Source organism: Pholcus phalangioides, unplaced genomic scaffold (assembly GCF_987345545.1).
Source record: "Pholcus phalangioides strain wild (caught in Gottingen) unplaced genomic scaffold, Ppha-v1.0 ptg000039l_1, whole genome shotgun sequence".
Lineage (NCBI taxonomy): Eukaryota > Metazoa > Arthropoda > Arachnida > Araneae > Pholcidae > Pholcus > Pholcus phalangioides.
Window position 1 is genome coordinate 11,347,099 of NW_028301625.1, and position 25,009 is coordinate 11,372,107.

The 25,009-nt window shown below is 33.5% G+C and overlaps 1 protein-coding gene across 1 annotated transcript in view; it reads left to right on the forward strand.

The window, feature by feature from the left end:
- Positions 1 to 22,121: 22,121 nt before the first annotated feature.
- The window catches only part of LOC149065573 (metalloprotease TIKI2-like), a 332,971-nt gene continuing 330,083 nt past the window's right edge, over positions 22,122 to 25,009 (forward strand). Inside the window, exon 1 of the mRNA XM_089253920.1 lies at positions 22,122 to 22,317. Coding sequence (XP_089110046.1) covers positions 22,273 to 22,317 — 45 coding nt within the window. The 5' untranslated portion in view covers positions 22,122 to 22,272. The remainder of the gene's footprint in view (positions 22,318 to 25,009) is intronic.

The following is a 25,009-nucleotide window of genomic DNA, read 5'->3' on the forward strand; positions in this document are numbered from 1 at the left end:
CAAAAGCGGTATTATTTTCTGACAAGAAAAGTAAACATGATAGGCTTCTTTTATCCCAAAATATTACATTGAAATCCTAAACAATAATTTTGACAATGTTGTTAACTTTTCATGTATTTTTTATAATTTTCAAAATAATTTTTAGAAATAATATAATTTAGAATTGAAATGTCTTCTTTTGCACAAAGGTGTGCTCTGCACTATGTGATTCTCTTACCATATTTCTGACAGATAAACACGGGACAACTAAAGTTCCTAAATGTGGTCACCCCTGGACGCTTATAAACAATCCCTACATTTCTAGCTACATTGTAGAAATTTAGCGCATCGTGATTAGCCGAAATGAGTGATGAACATTACGTCACTCATGGTGAAATTTTTGCTGGCAACGTTTAACAATAGAAATATTTAATTGGGCTTGAATCTGCCCCCCACCCTTGGAGCAATGGCGATAGTACGAGACTCGCGTACCGTAGGTTGTGCGTTCGATTCCGTCCGAATTTTTTTTCATCTTTGCTGTCATTCACTGATTTACTAAAAAATGCTTCAATTTTTGTTTCTGATTTAATCAAGTGTGTTTCACGTGCATCGAGAAGACAATAATAACGGAAGCTGGGCCCAGCTATCATTTACTGATTCAATAAAAAATGATTTCATTTTTCATTAATGAACTTTGAAATTCAGTTTCTCTCAAAACTCCGCCTCTCGTGACGTCTTGCTAGCTTATTAGCTCTCAGTAACCAATCACCAGCGTGCTAATGCTTCCTATGTTACTAAGAAAGTAGGGATTGTAAATACTCCACCTGGACATATCGCCAATAGTCGCTAAATATGGCGAATAATCACTTATTAGCGAAAATTGAGGGCTAAATGCATTGTGTTCAAAAAAGAATCACCCGATTTGAAATGCGTATATTACGAAAAATATTGAACATAGACACTTAAGATTAATTTTATATATACATGGCTAATTAAAGGTGCTCAATATCTAGGCTGACCATATTTTCTCGAGAGAAATACGGGACATTGGGATTCCAAATACGGGAAAATACGGGACATCGCCAATTATTGCCAAAAATGACGCCAAAACCGAACAAAGTCGCCAAATATTGTCGAAGTAACGGAGAAATCACAATGGCGGGAAATGCAGCATTACTGCTAATTGCAGTGGATTAAAATGAATTCCACGAAAAAAATTTTCACTAAGACAAATGTGGGAGATTCATATACTCATATAATTTATAAGTTGAAAATAATTTCAATCTTTGACTTCAATAAAGAATAAAAATTCAAGTAGGCTTTGTGGAAAATACGGGAAAAAACGGGACACTTTTGATAAAAAGTCGGGACAGCCAAAAAAACAGAAAATACCGGAACTGTCCCAGGAAATACGGGGCGTATGGTCACCCTATCAATATGCCTACCACGGCATATGCCTATGAGTAGGGTGACCATACGTCCCGTATTTCCCGGGACAGTCCCGGTATTTTCTGTTTTTTTGGCCGTCCCGACTTTTTGGCAAAAGTTTCCCGGTTTTTCCCGTATTTTACGCGAAGCCTACTTGAATTTTAATTCTTTATTGAAGTCAAAGATTGACATTATTTTTCAACTCATAAATTATTTTATGATAATTACAACTATATATGAGAATATTAATCTCCCACATTTGCCTTAGTGAACTTTTTTTTTCCGTGGAATACATTTTAATCCACTGAAATTTGACACATGATTTCAACAATATTTGGCAACTTTGTTTAGTTTTGGCGTCATTTTTGGCGATAATAGTTTTGGCGATAATTGGCCATGTCCCGTATTTTCCCGTATTTAGAATCCCAATGTCCCGTATTTATCTCAAAGAAATATGGTCAGCCTACCTATGAGGCTTTTTGGATCACGTGATATTTCTCTCTTTCTTGAGGGACGTACAAGGTGACCAATATGGCGACTTCCTGTGCGACTCATGAAAGAAACAAATCGAAATTAAAGAAACATAGAAATGAATCGTTTTTCGTTCTTTTTAAAGGCAGCTAGATATTCAAGTTATCGATCTGCCTGGTTTTGCTTCAAAAAATGAATGATTAATGCTGCGGAATTTCTTCAATGTAATTTATATGGGCACATAATTAATTTCAAAACATCCTGAACTACATGGATTGATACAATTCGATATTATAAGATAATACGGAGACATTAATTCTCATTTCGTGCGTGAGAAGATATAAATAAAAAGTTGAAATCAATGTTATTGCATGGATATCCACCTCAAAAGTGGGGGGGGGGTCTGGCTCGTTATTTTGTATTTAATTTTCTGGGCTTCGTATCTCTAAGCAAACTCAATATTTCGAAAATCAAAAATTCAATTCAATTTTCAAAATTATTTATATGGCGGAAAACCCTTACTAAATTTCCGCATTTCTACGCTAAAATCTGCAATATTAACATTGATCATCATTAGCATTAACATTGATCATCATTAGCATTAACATTGATCATCATTAGCATTATGAGGTCCTGGATTTATCTTAGTGTCAACTAGCTGTTGGAACCTTCGTGTAAAATGAGAAAGTCTCAAATTACATGCATATGGAGATTGTCGTAAAAAGCGGAAAAATATCTGAAATTTATATCATCAATATCTCAGCAAGTTTTTAGCTCAAATATTGCGATGTAATTTCTTATGGTATTAAGAAAGCCGCAAATTTTAACAATTGACTCATTTTTTTATTGGGAACTGTATAAATAAGTTTTAGTTTTCATCACCAAGAGTGAAGCTAGCACAACTGAATTTTTCTCTCTTGTTCATCATTTTTTATATTTTACTGCGATTTTAGAACCAACAGTATAACTTTCATTTCTTTCAGACATTCGTCGTGAAACACTATGATATTCAATTACATCTCTGAACAAAACACAAATAGCAATTGAAAAAATCTGAAAACTAACTGCACTAAAATTACCAAGTTCGTGTCTTGAAATGTAAAATATGTATGTACGCTGTCTTAAGAATACATACATGCATATATTGAAATATGGAGCTCTGAAGTCAGACACAAACTGAATAACTGAAGTTCAGTTGGGACCTTTTGATTACCCAAAACACCCTTGGTATCAAATAGTTTGGATAATCGACACTCAATGGCGGATTAAAGTCGATCGAGGCCCCGGGAGCAAAAGAAAATATTGGGCCCCTTAAATTAGAAAAAAATGTGAAGTTTGAGTTTTTCGGGGCCCTTTATAGAAGTCGGGGCTCTGCGCCGTTAAATCCGCTTCTGTCGACACTTACTGTATACTGTATATTAGTGTCCAACTCCAGGCGAACTGTGTAATCATAACCATATGATAACCATATATCCTGTGTAACTCATAACCATATTTACCAAAATGTTGTTGTCAAACTCCAAAAGAGACCTTATCATCGGGATGAAAATTGTACGATGGTCAGCGTGTAAAAATGTACGCCCGCAGAGTGTATAGTTCTGACCATATCCTCCGCAGAGCTGTAGCTTACCTTCTCGGGGCTCCGGGGCGGACATTTACTTGGGGGCCCCTTAAAGAGGAAAAAATTATGCAAAATAAGTGTGCATTCATTGTGAGGCTCCCATTTGATTTGTGGCCCCGGTTACCCCAGACTATTCACGGCCCTGATCCTCCGAGAGATTTTTTAATCACAGACACGCTCTCAAGAAGAATCTTGGAGAAGAAGGAAAGACAAATTATATATACAGGCATACTGTGTAAAATTGGGCTTTCCAACACATATAAACATTTTATAAACTCCATTTTTTAAAGCTAGTCGGAGATGTTCTTATCTTTCAAATAAACGAGTGTCTACTAAACAAAAAGTCTGCAGTAGAAATTAACAGGTACAAAAAAAATCATCACCCACCCATTCTAAATTCTATCTATTTTTATCATACCAGGGGTCGCACAAAGTTAGGTCACAAGCCACGTACGCCCCACGGGAAGGCTACCCCTGACCACGGGAAGGCCGAAACACACTACACTGACGTGACGTGATTATCATGTCACGCCAGTGTATTGTGTTTCGGTTTTCAAGCCCCGTTTACACGCGCCAAGTAGTTTAATAGTTGACTAAATTTCAAGTTGTCAAGTGCTCAAAAAATTATTCCATCGTGAGTAATCAAGTAGTCAATGCTCATTTGATAATACGACGCCTCGCCCAGTCCCGCATGCGCATAGGGCCTCCTTAACTGAAAAAATAAACCAGATTTTATCTATTGGTCTACTTGGCAACATAACAGTACTTTTGACGACTCAAATTTTAGTTAACTTCTAAACTACTAGACGAGTACAAACGGGCGTTTATACACTGTCAGAAAATTCACGATATGATTAATAAGCTTAATAGGTTAAGCTCCATCCACAGATACGAACATAATATTTTTAATTATCCTTAACACACACTTCTCGGCTAATACTCTACGAAATGGATGAACGCCAGAAGTTTGCCACCGGATTTATTCCGTTGCCGAGATCTCTTCCAGCCCAGCTTCGTGGCAGAGTCCGGAATACTTTACTCTGAGTAAAAAAAAACAACAAAAAACAAACATGCACAATTTTTACAACATATTTTCCGCGGACAATTGGGTACAGTCGCGATTAACAAATTTTGTGGTGATTACAGACGAGATGCGGTTGGGAGTAGGAGAAAAGTTCCGGGGTTTCGTTGAGAAGGAAAAATGTTACCCTTAAAGTTAGATAAAATGAGATTAAGAGTCTGTAATTTAAATCAACATTGTAACTGAGATCAAATATGTAATCAAAATTAAATCTGTAAATGGCATTCCTGAATTCCTTATTCCCTAAAAAAAATCGATATCAAAGTCTTCTGTGTCGGTACAAAGTCATTCTTTAATAATGTCAATTAATTTTCATCCAAAAAAAAAAAAAAATTCTTAGCGAATTTTTTCAAGCTGAGACATAACCAATAAATCAATAAGTTGTTTACAATAGAGTGATCAATAAAAATAAGTTTGAATATCTTTTCTAAGAGACTTTTTTCTAAATTGTTGACCTTCTTCATTCATCTTGTACTTATCGAAAGGTCTCGAAAGAATCGAAAATTGATGTCTGTAAAGAAAGATATGTTATTCTCGTTATTTCTTTATCAATCAATTCTACTCCAAACAGTGTAGCATGTGAAAGTTTTTAGTTATCGATAAATTAGAATTTGTTTTATGATTGTTTCGTAACAATATTGGATAGAAATTTTTCTCCGGATATGAGACTGATAGAAATTTCATTTTGTTTTATTGAATTTTCTTTGCTTCTGCTTTTTGTTCTACTACATCGCTTTTGATATTGCATTGAATTTTTTAAATCAAATTTTGAACTTGATTCCATTATAAGTGCTTGAGGAGGTGAATTTTTTGTTTATAACCATTGTCTTGATGCTGACTCAAGGCGTTGTTCTTAAATTGACTATATAAGCTTAAAAAATTCCAGGAATAAACTTTTTTCTGAAAAGACCTATTTTTAGTGGTTTTTTGACTTTGATTTTTCTTCAAATGACAGTGGTATGCAGAGGGAGCAAAAATATGATTATATTGCATATTCACAGTATTTTACTGACCATGATTGATCATTTTATGCATAAAAACTATATACCTAAGTATAAAACTTCTCTGCATCATAAATCTAGAGAGATACACAATGCTGTTTGGATAGATCTTCCGTAATATTTATTTGCATACCAGGTAAAATAAACATAAGAATAAAGTTATAGGACAAAAGCGAATAAATAACCTCCTTTTAATACCAACTTGGTATGCGGATCAAACACTGTTAGTTATCTTTTATGCGAATCTTCTCGATAGTATATTGCGATGCAAGGATTTATGAAAAATTCAACCTCTGTCATTTGAGAAAACTCCTTTTCTCACGCGTTTCCTATCTGGTTGGACGAATTGCTGCGTGATTTGCCGAATAAAGAAAAAGATAATGAATCGAAATGATTTGCTCCTACTTTTCGATAATGATGATGAATAGATGATATTTGCGAAAATAAATATGAAGATTTTCCATTCGCTCAGGAGTGCAAAAGACGAGATTTTCTTTCCAATAAAGTTTAATAGCTAGCAAACGTTCAGAACGTTGCCAAGTTCGTAATGGAAATACGAATAATGATTGTTGCCGGAAAAGTACCACCGAATGATTTGGATCACAACGATAGAAAATCAAAATGTGCTTAGAAACTTTCGCGGCTATTTTTCCGAATTCGATTCGATTCAGTGCCATAGAAAAAAATGTAATACAAATTACGTAGAAGTGAATGAAAATATGCTATTCATTGATTGTAAGTCATAACAACTGAATAATATGAATAAAAACGACGTAAGGGAAAATGAGTAGGAATCTTTTAGAGATATTTCAGATGAAAGCAATATATCAGAGAAACAGATTGGGAAATGGTAAAATTCTTAAGAATTGAGACATTGTACTGTATACATGCCGAGGCGAACTCGGAAAGAAAATTCACCTGGTCTTCACTGGGATTTGAACCCAGGCCTTCTTGCAGACCGGGCAAGCATACTACCATTTACACAACTGAAGACACGATCCTCCCTTCCCCCACCCCCAAACTGCGATTACAGCATACAATATACCCTGTCTCAATATTTGTAACTAATTTTGAAACTTCTGTATCAGATTTTTACGGCTTTCAGAATAAACATACCGCTTGTTTTATTCTTCTATCGATCACCATTCCCGAGTTATTTCATTTTAAAATCAGGGAGTCCTTTGTTTGACACCCTGTATATAACCAGGACAATATATGAACGTTGAGAACAATTTGCGGCGAAAAAGTCTTGAGTTTTTTCAATATGTAAGTAATGGTCTAGTGGCCAAACTGGTGCAGCATAACTTATAACGGACATCGACAGAGTTAAACAGTTTTAATTCTGTGGAAACCGATGAATAATAATAATAAAAAAAACGATGATGGATGATGATAAAAAAATTAAAAATTTGCAAAAAATAAAGATTTACTGACATTTATTGTTTTATTGCACATTTTGAGAATCAAAACTGCAAAAACATCTTGAAAATTCCAAAAAACAACGTTTGTATCTGAAAGGGTAATAAGGGGATTTCGCTGTTCCTAGTGTCTCAATTGGTTCGTGCACACCACTAATAGGGCAGTTTTTGTGAGTGATGCCGAGTTATAGGTTTGGGCCTCACTTGGGGAACGCTTTTTCTTCATTAACGGATGGAAAATGTGAGAGATTCTCTTAAATATACTGGTTTTGCTAAATGTTATATATTAACCCCTTCCCTCTCGTGCCCGTTAAAATGACGGGCTGAGGTTTCGCCCTCTATTTCTCGTGCACGTGATATTTCCGGGCTGGAGTATTCAAAGTAACGCACCGAAAAGATTAAAAACAATATATTTCTTATACCCGGAAAAAGTTTTATTTCTTATTTTACATGCCAGACTATTTATAATGTTATCTACTGTCCATACAAATGACATGATAGACGTACAGTGCCATAGGAAAGTTGTGAAAAACCTACACTTGTAACAGATTACAAAAAAAAAAAAAAAATATGGGAGCAGTAGATATTGTAGACCAATATCTTGGAGATTATTGCTCGAAAAAGGGGAAAGAAATACTATAAGAAAATATTTTTTCATCTGTTAGATCAAACTGTTTGGAATTCCTATCTTATTTACAAAAAACAAGGTGGGGAAAAATCCCATTTGATGTTTCGTTTGTCTTTAGTAGATGAACTTATTGAAACGTATCGGTCATCAGACACCATTCCAAAAAGAGGCCGGTCAAGCTTCGAGGATAACCCTAACCGAGAAGAGATGCAAACAATAAGAGATGTAGGAAGGAAACTCGGTACTAAGGCGACTTGATAAGGACCCTTATTCTAGTGGCTATACACGGTACTACTGTCCAGATTATGACGTTGGACCGCATCTCATGCTCTGAAATTTATCATACAAGAAAAAAACTATTGATATTTATTTGTATTACGTGTAAATTTCATAAAATTTTCTTTTAATGTTCAAAGCACATATTTTTCATGTTTTACTACTTACTGGAAAACCAACATTCAGTCACAATAACCCTGATTGTTGGTTTTCCTGAAAATTTACATTTTCCTGATTTCAAGCTAAAAAAAATTCCAAGAATTAAAAATGAATACATATATTGTTCATACACTTATATTTATACAATTTTCTTGAATAAAAAAAAAAAAGGGCACTTTTATTACTGTTTTCTTGAAAGTTATGCGATCTTTAAGGGGGTTAAACATTGGAAATAAGGCTGAAAAATTAACTAATGATGAAATCCCGCTCTTCCGAGTGACGTAGTTGGTTAATGCACAGAATTTTAGGGATAGCGTTTGTGAACGATGTTGGAGTAATGAGTTCGAGTCTCACCTGGGGCACACTTCTTTCTCTTAATTAGCTGATAAAGCACGAGAGAGATTCCAAGTGCACTAGTTTTTGTTAAGAGAAATGGTTCTTTTCATTTAACACCTTGTTGACGGTATATTGCTAAACGAATCGATACTCAGTTTCAAGTTCCGACACAATCACATTGACGACCGATACAACGCTGATACTAGAAAACAGAAATTTCATTTAAAGTTCTAGAAAAGACCGAAATAGGTCCCTTATAGTGCGTATGTATATATTGTGCGCATTATATAGTGTGTATGTTTAATTTCTCGTTATATTTTATCTTCCTTTGCATAAGTTACGGTAAATTTGATTAATCTGGTTATTATGAATAATAACCGGCTATTATGCATAATATCCTATCATCGTTGGTAAAGTTCATAAATGTTAAAAAATTATCAGTTTTGCCGCTAGTTATGCATAATACCAAAGCGTCGTTGGTAAACATGATAAATTCATCACATTTGGTGGTTCTTACGCATAATAGCCATTGCGTATTGGTAAATATGATAAATCAATCCTATTGCTGTGATAATATTTATTATTTAGCTGACCGCACTTGAGAGCCAGAGTCTGAATCAGATATAATGAACTCTGATTAAACGAATTTTTTCCAAACATCCCCGAAATAACTTGTGTAATTAATTTTATTTGACGAATTGTGAAATCGGACGTCGATATAACGAACTCTCATTTAACAAATTTTACGATCGTACACCACAATAATTATAATGAACTATTTATTATCACTAGTTCGTAAAAGTGACAAATTTAAAGTATTCGTCAAATTAACAAGTTACGCTTGGGTATTATGTATAATCACCGGCAAAAGTAATGATTTTTTTAGTATTTATCACATTTTTACCAATGACGATTGGGTATTATGCGTAATCACCGGTAAAAAAGTGATACATTTACCAAACTTTCCGAGACAATTGGCGATTATGCATAATATAACCGATTTATCACATTTACCATAAGATATATATTTGTATCGTATGTGATTGTGCTTGTATGTTGTTGTTTGCAAAAAAAAACAACAAATTTTTTGGTATGGATTGCAATCTCGATATAACACGAAATCTGACGTATCCCGTCCACGACCATGTTCTCCGTTATTTCTCTGCATTAAAAAACAATTTTTTATATGGATGACCAGGTACCATACAAAATGGTATACAAATTTGGGTAATATGGAATACCAGGTTTTCGTTGCCTTCAGGCATGGTCTTCAAGTGAAAAAGTGATAAACAACTTCTAAATGCTCCGTAAACGTATAGCAGAACGTTTGTTTTTCCACTTTCAGAAATTTATTTAGCCAAGTTTTAAAAAAAAAAAAGTGTTTATTAATTATTGGAAATGTACTCAATAATTCGAAATTAAGCACAATGTGAATCGCAAGCGTTGTATTGTACTGCGCTGTGCTCGTTTTCAACTGAAATGCTAGAATCTAGCGTTTCCCAACGTGGGCGTTAACGCCCCCTGGGGGGGGGGCGGTAGAAACTACGGGTATAACATGGGATTCTATGGGTTAGATTGCTTTGGGGGGCGATGGGAGAAAAAAATTTCGGAAGAAGGGGGCGATGGGACAAAAAAGGTTGGGAAACAATGCGCTAGATGAAACGCTATTTTTTCATGGATGGTGTGTCGGGTAATATGGAATCCTTTAAGTGTTACCTGAGTTGGGCTATAATATCTATTCAGATGGAACGTTTAGTAATATAAAAGAGGAAAAGTATAGAAATAATGCGTGCACTGTTCTCTGTGGGCTCACGTTGACTGTTTCGGGGCGGAATAGGAAGACTGCATTTGTCACTCTTGTAAATAGACTATGGCACCACTGCATCATCAATTACAAAAACAAACGATAAAATTTAATAGACTCATGAAATCTTGTTTTTGATCAATTCGAATTAGTTGTCTTCATTTTGAATTCCCTATTCCATATTATCCCAAGAAAAGGATATTTTTAAATGCCTTTTTTTCTTAGTTAGTTTATTTACTATTTATTCTATTTTATTAACATAGTACCTTAATTCTATATTTATCTATTTATTTTTAAATACAATACACTTGTGAATGCACAGACAAAAAACAAATTTTTTATAAAAACACAGGAATTGGGTTTCTACCATGTTTCAAATTGGAATAATTGAAAAAATAAAAGTGGTATTCCATATTACAAGAATGTATACACATTTACCATCCCCCTATTCAGTTTTTTTGATGAATGTGAACAGCGGTTTTGCTTATCCGAAATGCCTTGATGTGGTTCGCACGGCACTTTGTGATACTGCCAACTCTAGTGATTATTCGAGGAATAAGAAATTTGACAAAATTCTTGATTGCGCATATCAGATCGATTATAATTGCTTTTCTCTGAATCTTTTCAGAGTTTATTGTGTAAAATATCAATACCAAATAGAACCAATTTTTTTCGATCAAACGCTTCATAAACATCCATATTTTATACTTTCCATCTATTCGAAATCTTTATTCAATTAAAATAAGTTTATGTACTTTATAACAAGCGTTTAAAACATCAGCTATTTTGTTAGAGAGGATTTTTTAAAGTTATTTCAAGAATAACTGCATTATTCGTAGTTCAAGTTGTTTTAAAGCATTTTTTTTCAACTTGCTTTTAATAAAATGGATTTTGCAAAAAGAATCCAATCTCCGGTTCTTTCAGAGATAGTATGCTTCACATCCTGTCAACGCGCGAATTTGCGGAACCACGTATTATCAATCTTCACACCATGATTCAACCTGTTTTGATAGTTTTACAGCTTTTTCTGAAACAGAATGTCATTTATAAATCAATGTGACAAATTTTTTCGTGAAGAAAGTATCATGCAATAATTTATAAATACTCAACATGAAGTGTTTCCCCCATTACTGCAGTAAAGATGATTATTTTTTAAACCTATATAGGCTGTTTTAAATTGTTTATGCATAGGAATATCTCTATAACAGTTGACTTTGGAATAATACTTTTAAATACAAAAAGTTTTCAAATACGTGCAATTTCTTAAAATCTCATAATTTATTTGAGGGTCGTATATAAAAAAATAAAGAAGTTAACTTTTTATGCAATATCCGTATGCTAAAAAACCCAACTAGAAAGTTGTTACTCTGCCTCTCCCGAGGCCCATCCCTCGGGAAATCGAAATGTCCTCTTGGAGATGTTCTTGGAGATGTGAAGCGGGTTGTTATGGGTCCATCAATGTCAATGTCTCTCCTGAGGCCAACAAAAAAAAAATCCATATTTCTAAGCGCACTTTTCGCTGAGATATTTAAATTCAAATAAGAGAAAAGTTGGGAAAGAACATCATAAACTAACGGACAACGCTTCTTTCCCTCATTTACGTTGTCCTTTTCTCAGATTTTTCAATCCAAATATCTCAGCGAATATTGCGCTCAGAAACATAGAATTGTTTTTGTTGTGCTCAAGAGAAACAGGGCAACAATTTTTTAATTGGGTTTTCAGCACACGTAAACCGTATGAGAAATTAATTTCTTATTTTTTTATGCATGTGACCCCTCAAATAAATAACGACATTGTAAGAAACCACACGTCATTTGAAAACTTTTTGGAACTGAATATATACTGCCAACGGTTGCAGAGATAGTCTTATGGACAACCAATTTGAATCACCCTGTATAATAAGTTTCGCATTATCTATTACATAGGTGACACAACCAGGAATAATCAGCAGTTCGAATGAGTGAAGGAACTTCATATGATTTCGTTTAATAATAACTGAAGCAATTCTTAATACCAAAATACAACTTTTATTGGAAACTTTATCTATATACAGGGAGTCCTGTAAGTCCCAATTCGGCCTTTATCTCATCAACCGTTAGCCTTAGAGGTATGGTTCTAATATAAAATATGCTCAAAATCTGTTCAAAAGTCAGTCACTATGCACCAGTTTTGAGAGTGAAAATACAATGTGAAATATACCCCTAATTAGAAAGTTGTTGCCCTGTCTTTCTTGAGGACAAGAAAAAAAAAAACAATCCATGTTTCTTCAATATTCCTTGAGATATATAAATTCTAAAAGCAGAGAAAAGTTGGGAAAGTATATCATGAATGAGAAAGAAGTGTTGTCCGTTAGTTTCACACTAACGAAAACAAAATATCCGTCCACACGATTTATAAAATAATGTTTTTAACATTTTACCTTTTGCAAAAATAAGGGGGGGGGGGAATAATAGAGATAAAAACAGCAAAACAAAAATCATATACACATGACTGCCATTACTAATACATTACCATACATGAACAAGATGTAGTATGTACTACGGAACCCGAACACAAGAATTATTATGATATTCCTATAACAACGATGTAAATATGACAGCAACCACATGTGCCCCCAGTTCAGCTCACCTAGCGGGGGGTGCTGGCGGGAGGATACGAATGGTCTCATAATAATCATTACGTGTACTTTTTATTTTATATACAGGGTGGGCAAAACGTCCGTAGAAACTTTAAGAATCAATAAAAACCGGAAAAATAACCGAAATAAAAAACGGTTTTCAGGGTTAGCATCGCTAGGTCACGGGAATATTTTTAAGACCGGAAAAAAACCCAACTCAAAACAACCAATAGGTGACACTGGTACGAGTGACTTCAGTGGGAATATGCAAATGAGACGGTTATAAAAGCTTGCGCCAATAATCCACAATTAGTGCACCGTTGTAAACCGTGTATATGGACCTGCTGCACTCTGCTGGATTTGTGACTCGCATGCATTGTGTTATCCCCTGTGTTGGTGGTCACGTGGAACACATACTGCTGTAATAAACGATTTGGAGGCATTCTGTTCGTTGTTTGCGTATCTTTTCTTTGACTTGTGTACGTCAGCGCCACCTATCGGCTGTTCTTGGGTTATTTTTTCCTCTCAAAAATTTTCCCGTGACCCGTGACCTAGCGAAGCTAACCCTGCAAACTGTTTTTTATTTCGGTTATTTTTCTGGTTTTTATGAATTTTTAAAGTTCATACGGACTTTTTGCCCACCCTGTATATTCATTTTCCATAAATATGACCAGCCAGAGCGAGTCAACTCAAACAACAAGACCGAAGCAAATCTTAGTTTAGGCAGTTATACAGAGTGGTAACTACACTCATGCCCATAATACAAATACAACGCCACAACAGGCAAATTGCCCAACGAGGTGGCTGACTTAAGAACATCATGGATCCCCGAGTCATTTTTTGGAGGCCCTACCTACTACTGCTGCTACACCACCCATGCACCCCGCCCACACCCCCCCCCCCCGCCCGGGATTGAGTATTTCAGTTCATTTTCAAGAATTGGCAACCCACCGCTGACAGAAAAATTTACTTTCGGTGGATTGACACGTAACTGACCGTTAGAAAAATGACGTCACAAAAATTCAAAGCATCATAACTCTAAATATTCCTCGGATCCTAAAACGGATGACACTTTTCCGTATTAGTTTTTCATAAAAGAATCGTGTGTAATTACTGGACGGTCGATAGTTACCACCCTGTATATATGTGTGTATTATTATTATTATATTCCTCTCTCTATTCCAATTCTTCATATATTTGATGTCCCGAACACACGTGCGTACTCATATTATCGTATTCATTTTGCTCACAGAATTAGGTGTTAAGCGAGATTTCCGATGGATATTTTATATTATACAATAAGTTTTTCTCTCGTTTTGTTTGTTTGTTGTATCCTTGTATATACAAAATATGGTAAGTTTAAGACAATAGATGAGCTGGCATGGGGCCCCCTCCCAATTGCTTCTAAAATATGCCTTCATTAATGTATATTAATTTTTCTTAACGGAACCCCGGAACTTTTTCCCAATAACTCTCAACCCCATCTCGTCTGTTATCACCACAAAATCTGTGAATCCCGAGAGTACCCAATTGTCCGAAGAAAATACACTGTAAAAATTTGCACTTAGGAACATGGATTTTTTTTTTCTGTTGGCCTCAGGAGAGACAATTTTGTAATTCGAAGTTACAAGACGGGGGACCGTATAAATTTTTTTTATTTTTTTATTTTATGATGCACTGTATTTTCACTCTCAAAACTGGTACAGAGCGATTTCTGAACACCTTTTGAGCTTTCCTTGAAATTAGAACCATACCTCTACGACGAACGGTTGATGAGATAAAGGCCGAATTAGGAATTAAAAGACACACTGTATAAATCAAACGTTGATTCTAATTGTTTTCGCTGTGATCAAACAGAAACAGTGGAAATGGGGAAGCAAACGATGTGGTTTTTATGGTTCTAGATATTTCACCGTGATTCAGAAGTGGCCGAATTGGTTGGAAATTGAGTGGAACTTGCACAGCGTTCACGAACGCAAAGAAATTCTCCACTCCTTGAAGAAACAGAGGAAAGAATAAAATAAATCTTGTGAAGTCGGAGAGTAAATGTGATTGATTTGAAGTCTGTGATAGAACTCAAGCCGAGTTAGCGTGCCAACATCATCGGGTTTAGAGAGAGATTTATCTCAGTTCAAGTAAGATCGATACGTGGAAACGGGAAAACAATTTATTTTGAAATATAGGCACCTTGTTTTAACAACGCAACTGCTTTGTAATAAAGTATATTTGCAGCGAAACTTCCGAGAGAGAAACTGATAAGGTGGGAGTTGAAGAACTGCTTGTTATTATGGTTACTTTAACGGAGTTGTTAAATTCTGATGGCACACGTTATCGTTCTTGTTTTAGGAGGTCCTAAATCCGTGGGCTTTGCCTTGCAGTACAGCAAGTTTATTAACCGTGAAAGCTTCGATGAACGAAAGTGATAATCGTTGCCATACTGAGGTTGGTAGTTGGAGAACTTTTGAAAAACAAAAGAGAGATAGACAGAGTTATCGCTTCCTGCGAGATATTTCGAAAGGAAACGAGGGCCGAAAAAAATCCTGCAGCCGCAATGTCAATGTATTACTTAGTGGCTACATATTTTCCACCAAGTCCGATAGCCACCTGCGAATAGCTACAGGAGAATGAAATAGAAAATTCTCTGCAGAGTAATTTTTGGAAAGTAGATACAATTCCAAAATTTTGTGAAATATAATATGAACACACATTCATACACTCACAAGAATGTTCAAACGGTTAACACCATCGTTCACTAGTGCGATAATCTGTCCACATCACTATTGTTCTAACTTTCAAGGTCTGAGATCTGAGATTAATCTTAAGTTCATAGTGCTGAGATTTTAAGTCACATACGGAACTTCATTGACTGACGTTTGCTTCTTGCAGTTTGTCACTTACATGATAGAAATGCGACTTTATATTGCTGTAGATCAGCGGTTCTCAACCGGTGCTCCGCGGAGCCGTTGGGGGCTCCATGTGTACTTCCAGGGGACTTCGCGGCCGCTCAAGAAAAATAAAATAAATCAGTAAATTTGATAAAAATAAACAAAAAACAAAGCCTATAAAGTAAGGGGCTTCGCCTTAGAAATTATATACTAAAAAACCTCAGCGAGTCAAAAAAACTTGAGAAACACCGCTGTAGATCATATATAAACTTGTAATAGATGATAGAGAAAGAGTCTACAGCTCATCTTTGTCTAAATATAAAAAATAGATCGTAAAAGCGAAATTCTATATGAAGTGCATAAAAAAGTCATTAAAAGAACTAAAGAGACATAATTGGTTCGGCCTGGAAGAGCATTTTAGCAATGAAACAAGTCAAAAAGTCAAGTCTTATAAGTCTAACTTGAATTTCTTTGCCTTACTTCACAGAAAATGTGAGACACCGGAACCATTTTATGCATTACATTATATTTACTGTATTTGTGTATCATAATTATGGGTTTCTTCCAAATTAAATTTTTCAAGATTTAAAAAATATTTTTAAAACATAGTTTGTGAAGGGCCGTCTTAAAAGCATCCCATGTCCACGTACGAGGTGATATTTGCGCGCGCGCGCGTGCGAGGCTTCCTAAAGAGTCATACACACATGTGACTACTAATTTATATATTTACTCTGAAAAATTGTAACGAGTTACTTGGAGAGAGAGAGAGAGAGAGCACTTTTTTGGAACACATCCTCTAAAATAATCCTAAATATACTTCCTAATAAATAACCCCTTGATATATATCGACTTTTATTTTTGTCTTAGATACGAGTGATGTCATCAGTAACAAGGTATTTCAAGTGCTCATACGAGTGGCTGTTGATCACTACACCAACTTTGAAGGAGCTTCGCAAACTAAATCTTTACTATGTATCTTGGACAAAAATGTGAGTTACATCAACTGGATTCCCTGTCTCGATTCAATGATGAATGGAGTACGAGTCTTAAAAGAATGAGATTTTAAGCCAATTCCGGACTAAAATCAAATGAATGAATTTGAGTTTGCCATTTGAGAAAGCTAGACAATCCACATTATGCGATTACAGAACAAAAGTGTCTGCAATAATGAGCAAGGGTAGCAGCTTCAAGTCATTTCTGCAGAGACAGTTCATTAATGAGAGCCTGTATTCCCGGTATCGTTCAAATGCAAAATAGTGTAGTATCAGATGATTATTTTCAGTAAACGTTGACAATCCAGGTTTTACGTCTTTGTTACGTGCCGAGGCATTATTTGATACAAAAGATTTTCCAAAATATTGTCTCTGCCCTAAAATTATTTTTACTACTATATCACCCGGAAAAAAACGTGTGTGTTTACCGAAAGGTATCTTTATCCTAAAGCAAAAATAAAGTTCACTGAAAGAATTTTGTGATGATGTGACTCGAAGTGTCAGAAAATGATGTAACTTAAATTAGACAGAGTGACTAAGGGAAAAGTAAAGCAAGATATCTAGGAAATGCCTCTTCTCTTCTAATCTTATTTCCTTCAGCGGGAAAGACCAAACAAGGAGTTTATATTTATTGTGCTCTTAAGATGCCATTTCGGTCCGCTTGGTCTGCTTTTCTCGATGTTGTTGCTTTTGCTCACATATCGATGTTCAAGCTGGATTTATCCGAACCAACCCGATATGATGTAAAGGCACAAGAAAGTGAAGCTGAATACAACGGACACAAAAATAGGGCGAAAAACATATAAAGCCCTGTTATAAATCTTTTATGTCACAAAAAGAAATCAGAAGACGATAAACATCTCATGGGCTTAAACGTAAGGTTTGGACCAGAATTCCTTTCATTTCAAGGGTTAAGGTTATGTTGAAGTGTACAATTTTTTGTTTTTATTTCAATACTTAAGTTTAAGAATGTTTTGGTTTTTCGAAACGTCTGTCGGTATATTTCACTCACTTTTCAGAATTTTCTTTCAACTGAAATCTTCACTTTAAATTTCGTTAGGTGAGCATACATCTGTACTTTATTCATGTTCCGTATAAAAATAAATGTTTGTTATCAAAATCTCTTTTGTAAAACCATGGCTTATCCAGAACATCATCTTCAGTGTATGAAGCATATTTTGAAGCGTGTTGTCGTGCCGAGAAATAGGCTTAAAAAATTTTACATCTGTTGAAAATCGATGCATGGTTTTAATATGTAAAAGAAATCCTGACATCAGAGACAAGATATTGAATTTGAGCTCCGAAAATACCATTAAGCCGAAGGTAAATAGATATATTTTAGAGGCTTTAGATTTATTATTTGAATTTCATACAAAACCATAGGAACAATTTAAAAAACGTCAGAAATTCAAGGTTTAATAAAAATAAGTTGATTAATTACTTCTCGTGAGGGTTTGCTCCAATTAGGCTTCATCCTAATGGATGACTTGACTTTAATCTATTAGGATGAAGCCTGAGTGAAACAGGAGCTCTTGAAAAGATATCCACAGACAATGAATATGTATAGGACAATTCAAAAGCTCAATATTACACAATACAAGCTCTTACATGTAACTCACCAAAAATATTGATCAGCTTATTTGAAAAACATGAGTTTATCTATTGAGAGCTTGACAAAATGCAAACATTATACGAGTATTCAACCATTCTGAAGACCTACATTTTTCATAAGGCATCATGATGAAAGTATGTAGTTTGAGAGAGAAAACTACGAATGTACAACATATTTTATGCTTCTAGTTTATATGAATTATAAATTATCCATATCCAAGATTTAAGCACCATGAAACGCATTAATAACGTTCACAATATTTTCTATACATATGAATATTTCATGCATAAACGTGTTTGTATCATTCGAAACCTCACGTGAAGAGATGTGAAATACGCAAACATTCATGTTATTTACAAAATTCATTTTTTTCTCATGCATATAATGTAATCAAATATTTCTGAAGAATAATATTTTAATTCAACAAACAAATTTAGATGATTCAAACAAAAATAAGATTTAAAATAAAAAAATTGTAACTTAGTTATAAATTTTATTCAAAACAATGTCGTGAAAAATACAACAAAAAGGAGCAAGACTGTATGTGTTAGCACTGAGCTAAATACTTGTATTTTACGAGTGTCTTCCTTTCCCAGAGTCTCACTTACATGAAATGTGAGTAATAATTTTCTTAAGAAACACCCCATTTTCTCATTTGTTATCTGCATAGAAAACATGAATAATAAATATACACGTAAGTATTTCTTTTTTCTTCTTCTTTCTAGAGATTTCTTAAAGTGTGGTTTTTAACAAACTTTTCTTCATTTTCGGCTACACTAATAAACACGGGAAACGAGTTTATTTTATTTATTTTTTCAAACCTATCTTAAGTACAAAGTGTTAACATAGCGTTAAAACCAACTGTATCTCGAGGAAACTTTTGCTGCTTGAGAAGAGCAAGAAGAAAAATGAACATGGTTTACCTCTCAGCAATACTTGCAGGTGTATATAATGTGTTGAAAAGCTTCAAGTTCTCTCTTTTCTCCACCAAACAAACCATCCTCGTAGTTCATTCCACGATCAAGAGTAAACCTTGTTTCAGATAAAGTTCTGGCAAAATATACAGGCGATAAATTTTATCTCGTGGGTTGTTAATTATCCTCTCGTAGTTCCGAATTTCTGATAACCACTATTTCAAATTTTGAATAGTTTTCTTAGATAAAAAAAAAATAAACAATTTTTTTTTTAAGAATCGTGTATATAATAATCACGAAATATTATAAATCGATTCATTATTCATAACTACACGAGAAAAAGTCAATGCTATTATTTCTTTTTTTGTATATTCTTCCAGTTTCTTTCGCTAATGATAAATTACAGCTACCATATGCCGTAGACATAACCGACATGGCCGCAATATTTTCATATAGAAGTCGGTAGAAAATACTTTTCCTTCTCTTGTGATGCTCCTGGCATCCATTAAGATACCACCACTCCTTATCATCTTTCTTGGTGAATTAGACGCTCTGTATGTGTACTAAACGTCTGTTGGGATCGTTAAGTTTAATAAATATGTATCCACGTTGTCTCAAAGCCTCTAAAATAACGTATTGTTCTATACCAATCAATAAAAAAAATGAGCTGTTTTTTAGATAACACGTGTTTATGATGCAAATATTTATCCTACCTTTTTCAAAGAAATTTCGCATCAATATTTTTTTTGGGTACCTTATTTGAATAAATTATGTGGGGTAAAACACTTCGTCTTGACAAGTTGAAATACATTATTATTATTGTTATTTTTGCAAATACTGTACAAGTAATTCATGTATAAAGAATTCCCAAAATTGAAATCCATATTAAAGAAAGTGATCGATCGGTTATATTAGTAGGTAAACATTTGCTTACATTATTTTTTTGGTACGTAAATCTTGCAAACAATTTTAATTACTGAATTTTTAAAAATAATGAATAGGCTGTATACTTATTTTTTGGGTAGAAATTTAAAATTTTAATAATATTTTTTTACAGAAATATTCTCGTATACAAGAATAAGACAGGAATTTTTTTTGGTAAATAATGGCCGTGAATGGTAATCATTATTTTGATTTCTTTTTAAAGTTTTAATTTTTAATGTTATTTTAAAAGTTTTAATTTTTAATGTTATTTCAAAAGTTTTAATTTTTAATGTTATTTCAAAAGTTTTAATTTTTAATGTTATTTCAAAAGTTTTAATTTTTAATGTTATTTCAAAAGTTTTAATTTTTAATGTTATTTCAAAAGTTTTAATTTTTAATGTTATTTCAAAAGTTTTAATTTTTAATGTTATTTCAAAAGTTTTAATTTTTAATGTTATTTCAAAAGTTTTAATTTTTAATGTTATTTCAAAAGTTTTAATTTTTAATGTTATTTCAAAAGTTTTAATTTTTAATGTTATTTTAAAATTTTTAACTTTGAATATGTAGTTATGACAGCAAGTTTTAAATTTTTTAGATAATTAACATATTTACTTGAATGCGCGGAGAAACGTTTTGTATGTTTGAAATAATAGATTCAGTAATTGTTATTTTCGAAGCTCTAAAAAAATTGTGAATTTCTTAATATTTCTTTCAATATTACTGAGCAAAACTTAAATTATTTAGCGGTGGTTTTAAGTGAATCCCTGATTGCATGTGATGAAGGTATATATTCGACTAGACACTCTCCATCTCGACTTTATGTAATTATTTCCACAATTATTCAAATATATTCAGAGTCTTGTGTAAACTATCAAATATATATAATTCCTAAGATGTTCAATATTTGTAAAATATATCCACGATTTTGTGAATTGTTAATAATGTCGATATGGGTTGGATGTTTATTTACCCAAATTCTGTCGAGACGTGTTGAGATACCGCTTTTAATGGAAGACATGCAACCAATTAAAATTTTAATACCTCCGTATTAAGTGAGTTTTATATTTAATATCGTTATGAGAAATGTTTAATGTTTGCGTTTTCAATAACTTCAAAATTCGATATTTTGGAACAAATGTTCGAGTCGTTTCAGCGGTCAGAATTGCTAGATTTGATTTTAATTAATTTTGAATGAATAGTGTAGTATTTCTTGTTATAGCAAGATAATTTTGAATAATTAATAGAAGTAAACATTCAAGCTCATGAGTTTTTAATTTTTAAAGTCTCAATTGTGAATCAGGAATTAATGAAACTATAATTAATAGCATCCAACAAGTGTAATTTTTCTTCATGATGTTTGGGTGATGGTAGCTTTATTTCATTTTCAGAAATTTCTTAGTTTTGCTGTGAATAAAATTCATTCATAAATGTGATAGTACTAACAATGTGAATTCAGAAGAGATGCATACAACAGCATAGGTGATGGTAATTCTACCTCCCGATATTACGACAGCCCCTCTACAACGATATATTTTTTCTCATTCCGCAGAGTGCCACTTGAGAATGCATTTTATATCACTTTATATATATGAAGGGATTTTGTACTTTTGGTAAGTAATTTTTGTGATTTGTTCACTCGAGTAAATTGGATGATAATTTAAATAAGCTGTTAACATTCAAATTTATTTTAGAAATGATGGCATTTCTCAGTAACTGAAGAGATTTAGTGTGTTTTCCTACTTCTTAAAAACTGTATCTATTCCTTACAATACATTTCCGAATGAATTGTTACTTAAGTGTCCCGGATCTGTTTCTGGAAATCTGGAGCATCTTTGAATTGGACTTCTTCGTTTCCTAAAAACGGATGATGTATATGGATGACAGGAGCTTTCCCGGTTTGGCGCCTTTTCCATGGCGACCGTACTCGAGAACTTGGCATTCATTTATAAAGCACGGATATCTCTTCCCCAATATTAGGGTCTGGCATAACGAAACTCTAAAGACTAGTAGTAAGTCCACCACACAAAGCGGTCGCTTCTCTTCAATGTGTGGACATGTGCACGAGGAATTGTTTCGTGGCGTGTGTGTGAAGACCGTAACATCAACTGGCGCTCGTGTTATAAGAGATGTTGGACATGTGGCCCAGTTTCCCAAGGATCTTGATTCTGCTTGTAAGTTGTTATTCTTTTCTGTGATCATTATATTATCATTGTTGTACATATATTACCGAGAAAGAGAGATGATAACACTCATTATAGGTCGATTTCCTATGGTATAGTATTGGAAAGATTTAAAATATAATTTACATTTTAATCGGACACTAACCGAAGTTCAAGAACGTAAAATTATTTTAAAATTTAAATTAATTTTCTCTTGTATTTTTGTACCTTCTGGTAAATGGAGATTTCCTTAATGGATATTTAAAAAAGATAAGCACGCGTTACTTGAAACATAATAATCGGATCGGTGAGAAGAAGAACAGTATACTAGTCCGAAATTCTCAATTCGAGATAATCAAGTTTTAAGTTTCAAAATTGTGTAGGCAAGTAAGCTGACTTTACCAATAATTGAATCGGTTAGAATCATACTTAGAATTAAGACAACGATAATCTTTTTTATGGGCAGTGTATATAGTATTAATTATTCGTTTTTTTTCTTTTGTGACATACTCTTAAATTTGGTTGCTTTATTTTGGTTATATTTCACATCTATATTTTTATGGGCATCTTTTTTCAGCCACCTCGTTGGGTATCTTGTCTGTTGTGGTCTTTGTATTTGTATAAAAAGAACGGAACTAGTGTGAAGTTCTCAGTTCGGGATAATCAAGTTGTAAGTGTCAAAATTGTGTAGGCAAGTAAGCTGACTTTGCCAATGAAAGGGAACTGGTATAGTACTGCTTTTAAGATCAGTGTTTAGATCTACATTTTATTGAACCGATTCATAAAAAAAACAAAAACAAATAAAAGGCGGAATTCGGCATTGTACTGTTCTTATTCTCACCGATTCAATTAAAAATTCTTGTGCCAAAAGTATTTCATGCTTTGAAGACTTGAAAATGTATTCATCTTGTGTCGCTATTATCACTGTTGGCTACACCATGGAATTGATTTGATGAAGGGAAAAACAAGTTTGGTTTATTACATGGAGAAGCATGACGATTCACACGAGAGAATTAACGGATGGTATATAAAAACACCGGGAAAAGCCTTACAAAACACATTTTCGTTTTCACCATTTCGACACAGCTATAAAATTAATGCTTACTTCATACAATAAAAGATATTATACGGTCGTGTGAGGCTCAAGAAGAAAATTTGGTTCATCGCCAAAGGTTCAATGAATGGCAGGCACCTCGTAAGAGGAAAATAAAAAGCACCCTATTAACTAACACTAATGATAAACAAAATGGATTCATACAAAATTTTTTCTCTCCAAAATCTGCACCATTAAAATGTAATTTTATAATATATTTTTTTAATTTTCCTCCACGATTTTCCATCAAGTAGTAATACGTAAAATCAGAAATGTATTACAAATACAACAGATGCTACAAAACTGAAAAAAATTAATATTTAAGGGAAATATTTTTTCTTTCAAATACCGTTTAATGTTTTCAAGGGTTTATTAAAGAATTTATTCGGCAGTTCTATTTGTTCGGGGGAAGAAAAAGAACAATAAAATACGAACTAGGAATTGAATTTTCTGGAACATTCCGGAACTTTTGCCATCGGTTTCTTTAATGATTCGTTGTAACGAGATTCAGTAAGAAGGAAAAAAAATAATTCCGATAATTAGACTTCGCGTAACTATGACAGCCTCATCGGATCTAACATCGGAAAACACTTGAAATTGTATTTTGTTTTTTTTAACGTCTAAACTAGGAAAAAAAGCGATACGATTAGTAGATGTGAAGAGTTTTATAAAAATAGCGGTTTCTTTTGAGGTGTGAATTAATTATAGAGAGAGATGTTGATTATAAATAAAATTCATGATCATTCTTAAAACTATTGATATGCAGATTTGGTGAAATCTCAAAGTTTTAGATCAAAGTGGGTATTAAATACACAATTATTATTTCTGTACAATATATAACAGTCTCTACATGGGCGTGAAGAGAGCCGAAATTATAAAAATTCATGCACAAATTCAGAGAAATTTGTTAATAACTTCTTCCCACCTGAACCAAAACTGACTATTAAATTTTTTAAAATTGTATATCAAATGCCCTCTGATAAGAATTCTTTTTTAATTAATTAATTAATTTGGGTCGATATCTTTATTAGGACTATTTGAGTTAGGTACACATATGTGTACTTCATATCTTAACTTGAAACAAAAATCATTAAAAACCATTTAAAACCGTTAAAAATGAGGTAGTGAAGAGGATAATATTGAATAAAATGTGTTTCAGAGTGTTAATCGAGAAATGACAGAATATTCGCTTTAAAAATGATGTATTTGAATGTATTGCCATAAAAAAGTTCAAAACAAGAATGTCTTTGAATGTCGTTAAGTTTTGTTTTTAAAATTTTTATGACATTTGCTATTACGTTTAAAGGTTTGATCGCTGAGTAGAACCACTATAGTATAAACGTATCGCTACAGGTTAATTTATTGCAGTGCTATCCCCCTACAGTGGGGAGCAGTGCCAGAGGATTAGATCAGTGGTTCTCAAAGTATATGTCACGTTAATTAACTGGAGGGGGGGGGGGTGGTTGGGAAAAATTTTCCAACATAAAAACATTTTATTATAAGAAATTCATTTTCATCTTCCTACGTAAATAAAAATATGTCAAACCTAATGAACATCTTAAGCCTTTGCTGAGCTAGTTAATATCCATTTAGCCATTCAGTATCCAAAAG